General features: G+C 41.4%; 1 protein-coding gene across 1 annotated transcript in view; it reads left to right on the top strand.

Annotated features, from left to right (window-relative positions):
- LOC111959497 (receptor tyrosine-protein kinase erbB-4-like) overlaps nucleotides 1-10143 on the top strand; it is a 491946-nt gene that overhangs the window by 442774 nt on the left and 39029 nt on the right. The window contains exon 5 of the mRNA XM_070437633.1: nucleotides 3571-3624. Within this exon, the coding sequence (XP_070293734.1) occupies nucleotides 3571-3624 (54 nt within the window). The remainder of the gene's footprint in view (nucleotides 1-3570; nucleotides 3625-10143) is intronic.

Below are 10143 nucleotides of genomic sequence, written 5' to 3'. Positions count from 1 at the left end.
GGGGATATACGGTGTGGCTATGTGGGGGGATATACGGGGGGAGATATACAAGTGGGATATATACATATACAGGGGGGGTATGCAGGGGCGATATACAGGGGGGATATACGGATGGATATATGAGGGGGATATACAGGGGGGATATATGGGGGAGATATGCAACTGGGAGATATACAGGGGGGATACAGGGCGGGATATATGGGGGTGATATATAGAGAGGGGGGGTATACAAGGGGGATATAGAGGAGGGGGGTATACTGGAGGGGCTATACACGGGGATATACATGAGAGGAATATACCAGGAGATATATGGTGGGATATATTGGAAGGGATATACGGAAGAGGATATACAGGGGGATATGCAGGAGGTATATGGGGGGTATACAGGAGGGGGATATATGGGGGTGGGGGGGTTGCTATACAGAAGGGGCATATACAGGAATGATATTTCCAGGACTGGGACATACAGGAAGGAGGATATACAGGGGGAATATACAGGAAAGATGACTCAAATGTAAAAGATTAAAGTGCCTTTGAACGGAGTATGGTAGTGGGTGCACCGGTTTGTGTCAAGAACTGCAATGCTGATGGGTTTTTCATGCACAACAATTTCCTTTGTGTATCAGAATGGTCCCCCACCCCTTAGGACATCAGGTCAACTTGACACAACTGTGGGAAGCATTGCAGTCAGCATTGGTCATTTTCCCTGTGCATAGCCACGGGAAGTAGTTTGTGGTTGGGTGTGCTGCTGTCACGTTCGTTGACGGAAGAATCAGACCAAGGTGCAGCGTGGTAAGCGTACATCATTTTATTAGATGAACACAAAAAAAACAATAAACTACAACCGAACGTGAAGCTACATGCAGCGCAGAACGCAACTACACACAAACAAGATCCCACAAACTAAAGGTGGAAAAAAGGCTGCCTAAGTATGATCCCCAATCAGAGACAACAATAGACAGCTGCCTCTGATTGGGAACCATACCCGGCCAACAAAGAAATAGAAAAACTAGAATGCCCACCCTAATCACACCCGACCTAACCAAATAGAGAAATAAAAAGGCTCTCTAAGGTCAGGGCGTGACAGCTGCGATTATTTTGCCGCCGTCTGAAGACTAGGACTAGTTAAGGCCCAGTGCACTACTTTTAGTGTTTACCAGTATTTGAATATTGAGTCTGATAATTATCTATCCAAAACTTTCCAAAAACGAAAAAATGTATCTGATAATACGTGTGGATTATAAAAAGACTTGCTTGATATATATTTTCCAGTTTCTTGAAATACTTTGCAAATGCAAACTGTCAAAACTGAAATTGTCATACTGGTCCCCCGTGGGAATCAAACTCACAACCCTGACATTGCAAGCGCCCTGCTCATCACATCACATCATCCCAAAACACTTGATGTCTCAATGTACTCAATTACTGTATTGGTTGTTGTTTTTCCTCATGGTGATGGAAAGTCTACAGGTACAAACCTAGATGACCAACCTATATACAATACAGTCATGTACAGTACATTTACATGAAGTGGTTTGTAAGGATGGTAAATTAATACTGCACAAAAAGTGGTTGTTTTCCATGTTATTTGATCAAGAAATTTCATTTGATGTAGATGTTTTGTGTCTTTGCCCATAACTTTGCACCTTTTGATGTAAATGTTTCAGAACAGGGTTTTGTTCTTTCTGCATCCCATTAGAATTAAAATAACAGAGAAAGGGTCAGGGCAACAACTCTTACAATTCCAACTATTAAATCCTGTAAGATACTGTTCTTAATTATACAACTACCTTTCTTGCCAAAACGGAGTTGCTGAAAAAATGTTTTTGCCCGCGCTACAGACGTCTATATCGGTCCGCAAATACTAGCAAAGGCCCAGTACTTTTGTGAAAACATGTTTTTTTTTTATATTAATGTATTTGTTTTTATTCAGATGTTTTATTATAGAATCCATGCCCTGACGAGTTGAGGCTGTTCTGAGGGAAAGAGGGGAGGGGGGTGCATCTCAATATTAGGAGACGGTGTTCTTAATGTTTGGTTACTTCAGTATATTATGTTGCTTTTTCCTTCATTCATTAATTCCTTCTTTCACACACCACACACACACACACACACGACCACACACACACACACACACACACAACACACACACACACACACACACACGACACACACACACAACACACACACACACACACAGCAGCACACACACACACACACACACACACACACACACACACACACAACTACACACCATGCCAAAGATCAAGGAGATCTGGAAACTTGTAATCCATTTTAAGACTATTATCTCCATATTCTTGGAGCAGTTTTTGTTTTGTTTTGTTCTGTTTTCATTGGCTCTTCAAAACAAGAAAGACATTTCAAATCCACCCCGATCAATCCACATATATTTCCCTCTAGCCTCTCATAGTTTGTCATTTCGTTTTGACATTTTAACCTTCACTTTAACTTTTTAAAGAAATTGGTGAAAACACTATGATGTGGAGAGAAAGAGGTTTATAGTTTTACTCAAGGTCAGGGGAAGAATGGAGATAGTAAGACCTTGGACACTAAAGCCTGGTTATGACTCTTTTCGCCTGCTTTTCATGGTTTAGCTAGAGACCAAAGAAAACTCTGTGTGGGCTCAGGTATACATATGTTATCGTTGTCCCACATGCTCCCAAGCGTACCAATTATCATGATAGGTAGGACGAGTGAGGGAAGGGAGGAGGGAGGGGGGGAGGTGAGGAGGGAGGGAGGAGGGAGGGAGGGAGGGAGGGAGGAGGGAGGGAGGAGGAGGGTAGGCAAAGGGCAGTAGATGGAAAGTCAGAGAGTGCAGGGATAGATGGAGAGAGGGAGGGATGAGAGAGTGAGAGGGGAAGGGAGAGGATGTAGATAGAAATGTCAGAGAGAAAGTGTCAGCCTTCAATGTAATTGCTCTTAACTGAACTGGAACAGCCAACTCCAGCACTCATCCTGCCTCACACTGCAATTACCAGGCAGTCAATTAAGCCCTCCAAAACACAGCTAACACTAATATAGCAGCAGAGTGTCTAGCTAGTTGCTACTGCTGCTGTCTCTCTCCACTGCAGCAGTCGTTAATGAGAGAACACACTGTAGTTCATTAAAGGTAGACTCAGCTTCTCCACTGTTTTGGTCCCGTGGCCACCACGCTGAAACAGCATGTAGCGAAACCGTGCAATGCGCAATACTGTGTTTGACTGTGTGAGAGCGAAGTCTTACATCTCACTCATCTCGATATCTCACTCTGTTGCAATCATCATAGCCATGTCAGATATTACCAGGTGCTTGGTAAAGAATCTAGTAAGATGATAGTGATTACGATGATTATAGCATATCTAACATTCTCTCTCTGCAAACAACTCTTGTTTTAGGTCAAATGTTTTTACCCATCTCGAAGGACCATCTACGAAAGAGAATCCCTTTGTTTTTGTCAAATGCCCGTCATTACCAGGTTCTTGGTAGAGAAGTGTTTTACATTGGTGGTGTTTTCCTATCATGGATGTGTGTACTTGGTGTAACAGTATACGTTCATGTTCTTGTCCACAGGCCAGAAGTGTCACAAATCCTGTAACGGTCGCTGTTGGGTCCCAAGGAGGACCAGTGTCAAAGCTGTGAGTATCCTTATAGTCTCTCTCTCTCTCTCTCTCTCTCTCTCTCTCTCTCTCTTTCTCTTTCTCTTTCTCTTTCTCTTTCTCCTCAATTCAATTCAAAGGGCTTTATTGGCATGGGAAACATGTGTAAAATAGATAAGTGAAATAGATAATGAACAAAAGTGAAAGGAACAATATAAAATTAACAGTAAACATTACACTCATAAAGTTCCAAAGGAATAGACATTTCAAATGTCATATTATCTCTATATATACAGTGTTGTAACGATGTGCAAATAGTTCAAGTACAAAAGAGAAAATAAATAAACCTAATGTGGGTTGTATTTACAATGGTGTTTGTTCTTCACTGGTTGCCCTTTTCTTGTGGCAACAGGTCACACATGTTGCTGCTGTGATGGCACACTGTGGTATTTCACCCAATAGATATATGGGAGTTTATCAAAATTGAATTTGTTTTAGAATTATTTGTGGGTCTCTGTAATCTGAGGGAAATAGGTGTCTCTAATATGGTCATACATTTGGCAGGAGGTTAGGAAGTGCAGCTCAATTTCCAACTCATTTTGCACACAGTCTGTCTTCTCTTGAGAGCCAGGTCTGCCTAAGGCGGCCTCTCTCAATAGCAAGGCTATGATCACTGAGTCTGTACTTAGTCAAAGTTTTCCTTAAGTTTGGGTCAGTCACAGTGGTCAGGCATTCTGCCACTCTGTACTCTCTGTTTAGGGCCAAATAGCATTCTAGTTTGCTCAGTTTTTTTGTTAATTCTTTCCAATGTGTCAAGTAATCATCTTTTGTTTTCTCATGATTTGGTTGGGTCTAATTGTGTTGCTTTCCTCGGGCTTTGTGGGGTCTGTTTATGTTTGTGAACAGAGCCCAGGGACCAGCTTGTTTAGGGGACTCTTCTCCAGGTTCATCTCTCCGTAGGTGATGGCTTTGTTATGGAAGGTTTGGGAATCACTTCCTTTTAGGTGGTTGTAGAATTTAATGTCTCTTTTATGGATTTTGATAATTAGCGGTTTTCGGCCTAATTCTGCTCTGCATGCATTATTTGGTGTTTTACGTTGTACACAGAAGATATTTTTTGCAGAATTCTGCATGGGTCTAAAGCTTTTTTGAAATCAGTAAAGCATGAGAAGACTTTGCCTTTGTTTTGGTGTGTTTGTCAATTAGGGTGTGCAGGGTGAAAATGTTGTCTGTCGTACAATAATTTGACATTTGCTCAGTTCAGTTATTTCACTGAGGAAATGCAAGAGTCTGCTTTAATGATAATGCAGAGGATTTTCCCAACATTGCTGTTTACGCATATCCCACAATAGTTATTGGGGTTAAATTTGTCTCTCTGTCTCTGTCTCTCTGTCTCGCTCTCTCTCTGTCCCCCTTCTGCCTCTCTCTCTCTCTCTGTCTCTCTCTCTCAATTCAATTCAAGGGCTTTATTGGCATGGGAAACATATGAAACAAGTGAAGTAGATAATAAACGAAAGTGAAATAAACAATAGAAATGAACAGTAAACATTACACTTACAATGTCATATTATGTCTATATACAGTGTTGTAACTATGTGCAAATAGTTAAAAATAAATAAGCATAAATATGGGTTATCTCTCTCTCTCTCTCACATGCCTCTCACCATGTCACATACTCTTCTTTTCCTCTCCCTCTCCCTCTCTCTTTCTCTCTCTCTCTCTCGCTCTCTCTCCCTCTCCCTCTCCCTCTCTCTTTCTCTCTCTCTCTATAGCTCTCTCTCCCTCTCTCTCTCTCTCTCCCTCTCTTCTCTCCTATCTCCTCTCTCTTCTCTCTCTCTCTCTCTCTCTCTCTCTCTCTCTCTCTCTCTCTCTCTCTCTCTCTCTCTCTCTGCTCTCTCTCTCTCTCTCCTCTCTCTCTCTAGCTCTCTCTCTCTCTCTCTCTCTCTCTCTCTCTCTCTCTCTCTCTCTCTCTCTCTATAATTCAATTCAATTCAATTGACTTTATTGACATGGCAAGTTCATTATTACTTACATTGTCAAGTAAGTATACATTATCGAAAATACAAATATATATTTATATATAAATAAATGGTGGGACCAACAGCAATAATAGTAGTGCTAGAAATGGGATTACCATTAAATAAAGGTGAAAAAAAAAACAAACAAAAAAAACAACTACAACAACAATATTATTGAGAACAAACAATACATTAAAGCAATGGTAGTAGACCAGTGTCAACATGACTGAGAAGACACATGACATGGTATGAAAGACATAACAAAACAAGATGGGAAATATTATCGACATTACTTGCACTTTTCACTGGCTGTCCCTCAGGTTGTGACAGGAGGACACATATTTGGCTGCCAAAACTGCACATTTTGGCTTTTCACCCATAAATATTAGATTTTTTCTTCATCTTTGTTAGTTTCAAATTCTTTGTATTGATTTATAATTTTGGGGAAGAAATATTCTTCTAGGTCTGAGTATTTGTCACAGTGTAATAGGAAATGCTCTCTACCTCTCCCCTGGAGCAGAGTGAGCACAGCCTGTCCTCTCTGGGCAGCCAGTTTTGTCTGTGACGACCGGTCTCTATAGCCAGACTGTGCTCACTGAGCTGTACCTAGTCAATGTTTTTCCTCAGTTTTCTATCAGTCACAGTGGTCAGATAGTCTGCCACCATGTACTGTCTGTTTAGAGCCAAATAGCATTGAAGTTTACCACATTTTTTGTGGTGTTCTTTCCAATAAGTGATATATTTTTATTTTTGTTTTGTGATGATTTGGTTGGCCAGATTTTCTGAGGGCTGTCCTGAGGCTCTATGGGGTTGGTTTGGGTTGGTGAACTGAGCCTCAGAACCAAGCTGGCTGAGGGACTCTTCTCTTGTTTCATCTCTTGACATTGTAGAGCTGTGTGTGATGTAATGTTTTGAGTCACTTGTTTTTTGATGGTTGTAAAATTTGATGCCTCTTTTTCTATTGGAATGAGGAGGGGGTATTGGCCCAATTCTGCTTCTACATGCGTTATTTGGAGTTTTTCTTTGCACTTGCAATACAGTCTTGCAAAACTCTGCATGCAGTATTTCGATTATTTTGTTTGTCCCATTTGGTAAATTCATTTTTAGAGAGTGGACCCCATACTTCACTGCCATATAGAGCAATTGGTTCTATAACTGATAGAAACATTTTGAGTCAGATTCTAATTGGAATACCGATTTTGATGTTCCTTTTAATGGCATAGAATGCTCTTCTTGCTTTGTCTCTCAGCTCATTCACAGCCATGTGAAAGCTACCTGTGTTGCTGATATTTAGTCCTAGATATGTGTAGTTTTTGGTGTGTTCTAATAGAACTGTGTCCAAATAGAATTTATACTTGTCATCCTTATTTCCGGACCTTTTTTGGAATATCATTATATTTGGTTTTTTTAGGTTAACGGTCAGAGCCCAGGAATGACAGAACCTGTGAAGACGATCTAGGTGCTGCTGTAACCCCTCTTTAGTGGAAGACAGCAGCACCAGGTCATCTGCGTACAGCAGACACTTGATTTCAGTGTTGTGTAGGGTGATACCAGGTACTGCCGATTCTTCTAATGTTTTTGCCAATTCATTAATGTAGATGTTAAATAGTGTTGGACTTATTGGGCAGCCCTGTTTCACTCCCCCGTCCCTGAGAGAAGAAGTCTGTTTGCTTGTTGCCAATTTTAACCGCACATTTGTTTTTAGTGTACATTAATAAAATCATATGTTTTCCCTCCAATACCACTTTCTATTAGTTTATAAAAAAGACCTTCGTGCCAAATTGAATCAAATGCTTTCTTGAAATCTACAAAACACGAGTAGATGTTGCCTTTGTTTTGGTTTACTTGTTTATCAATTAGAGTGTGGAGGGTGTAAATGTGGTCTGTTGTACGATAATTTTTTAGAAATCCAATCTGGCTTCTGCTCAGGACGTTGTGTTCRTCAAGGAAATKATGTAGTCTGCTATTTATAATACTGCAGAGAATTTTCCCCAAGTTGCTGTTAAYGCAAATTCCTCTGTAATTATTTGGGTCAAATTTGTCTCCATTTTTATAGATTGGTGTGATCAATCCCTGGTTCCAAATATCGGGGAAAATACCTGCAGTGAGGATAATGTTGAAGAGTTTGAGTATAGCCAATTTGAATTTGTGGTCTGTATATTTGATCATTTCATTTAAAATACCATCAGCACCACAGGCCTTTTTGGGGTGGAGAGTGCATAGTTTTTCCAATAATTATTCTTCTGTAATTGGGGTATCCACAGGATTCTGATAGTCTTTGACTGCTGATTCAAGGATTTGTAATTTTTCTTGTATATCTTTGAGTTCTGGGCTCTTTGTTATATTGCTGTAGAGGTTTGCAAAGTGATTTCTCCACATATCCCCATTTTGGATAGCCAATTCCTCATGATGAGGTTTGTTTAATTTATTCCAATTCTCCCAGAAGTGGTTTGATTCTATGGATTCCTCAATTCCATCCAGCTGATTTCTAATGTGCTGTTCCTTTTTTGTTCTTAGGGTGTGTTTGTATTGCTTCAGGGTTTCTCCATATTGAAGGCGTATATTTTTGTTGTCTGGTTCTCTGTGTTTTTGATTAGATATATTTCTCAATGACTTTCTTAGATTTTTGCAATCTTTAGCAAACCATTTTTCATTATCTGTTATTTTTGGTTTGCTCTTATGCTTCTTTAAATTAGCCAAGGAGGCTAATTTGTCAAAGTTGTCATAGTTGTCATAGTTGTTTCTGTGGGGGTATGTGGGGAGGGAAAGGTTGTTGCTTCCTGGTAGGTGTTTATCCCCATGACTGTTAATAGTGTCTTGTTCTTCTGCTGTTCKWGCATTYAGGTCYCCACAGACCAGTACGTTGCCTTGGGCCTGAAAGTGACAAATTTCCCCCTCTAGAATGGAGAAACTCTCTTCATTGAAGTAGGGTGACTCTGAGGGGGGAATGTATGTGGCACAGAGGAAGACGTTTTTATCTGTCAAGATAGCCTCCTTGCTTGTTGATTGTGGCATAGTAGCCTCAGCATGTGGTTTAATTTTACTTCATGTCGTTGGTGGGCCTGGGCCAGTTGCTCCTCTCTACAGCTTGGTGCGTAGCATTAAACACATGCTGGGGGGGGGGTGGGGGGGTAGGCTCGTCTGGGTGGGGTTTTGAAAGCGGGCTGGGCCTAGAGCTGGGCTGGTCCTGTGCTACTTGGGCTGTGGGTGGGTGTTGTGGTTGGTGGTGGCTGTGGCCGTGGCCGTGGCTGGGGGGAGCCTGGGTGCTGGTCCGGGTGTTGCCTAGTGATACTCGGGGGGTGGAGGATTGCCTTTCGCTGTTCCTGGGTGGAGAGGTGGGCTGCGGTTTTAAGTGACGTTCTTGAGAGTCTTGACAAGGATGGGGCCTGTCTCCCAGTACAAGGGTGAACATGGTCCTAGAGACAGTCCAGATTCGAGGGCGGGAAATGGTGGGACCAGGCGTACAATTGGCGTTTATTCTTGGATTGTGGCAGGGTGGGAAGTCCTCCTCTGTAGAAGGGTTGACCCCACGACCTTGAGTTGGGGAGATTGCGAGGTCTCTCTCGCTCTCATTTATGGGGTTTTTATCGGCATGTGGAAACATATGTTTAACATTTCCAAGCAAGTGGAGTAGATAATTTAATTGTAAAATTAAACTGTAAACATTACACTCACAGAAGTTCCAAAAGAATAAAGACATTTCAAATGTCATTATGTTCTATATACAGTGTTTGTAACAATGTGCAAATAGTTCAAGTACAAAAGGGAAAAATAATGAAAACATCAATACCGTTTTTGTTTTCACAATGGTGTTTGATCTTCACCTGGTTTGCCCTTTTCTTGTCACAACGCAGTTGCACGTAGCCTGTCCTTCTCTTGAGAGCCAGGTCTGCCTACGGCGGCCTTTCTCAATAGCAAAGGCTATGCTCACTGAGTCCCTGTAACATAGTCCAAGCTTTCTTAAGTTCGGGTCAGTCACGTGGTCAGCTATTATGCCAACTGTGTACTCTCTGTTTAGGAACAAATTGTATTCTATGTTGCTCTTTTTTCGTTGTTTGATTCTTTCCAATGTGTCAGTAATGATCTTTTGTTATTCTCATGTTTTTGGGTTTTGGTCTAAAATGTGTTGCTGTCCTGGGCCTCTTGTGGTCTCTGGTCTGCCCTCCCTACGAACAAAAGCACTCTTTAGTCACGTTCTCATTACTGATCCTTGTGACCTGGGCCAGCCTGACGGGCGCCTCCCTCCTCGTCGTTTAGCTCTAATCAATCTCATTAATTAGCTTTGATGAGGTGGACTTATTAAACTAAACCCTCTCCCAGACAAGGTGTGTAGTGTCTGGGTTCCGTGGACAGTGTCAACGCAATGCATCATCATGACTTCATGTGAAGCTATAATCCATCAGGGAAACAATGACCTGTCTTTGAATCTCAAGAGACATCTTCCAGAAGGAAGTGTTTAAGATTTTTACGTAATGAACCGGCAATTTTTGTGTTGCTTCAAAAGATAAAGGAGTTTTCAAATTTTTCCT

Source organism: Salvelinus sp. IW2-2015, linkage group LG36, assembly GCF_002910315.2.
Source record: "Salvelinus sp. IW2-2015 linkage group LG36, ASM291031v2, whole genome shotgun sequence".
In the NCBI taxonomy this organism is placed as follows: domain Eukaryota; kingdom Metazoa; phylum Chordata; class Actinopteri; order Salmoniformes; family Salmonidae; genus Salvelinus; species Salvelinus sp. IW2-2015.
The sequence above is the reverse complement of the archived record's forward strand: the minus strand, read 5'-3'. Positions and strand labels throughout refer to the sequence as shown.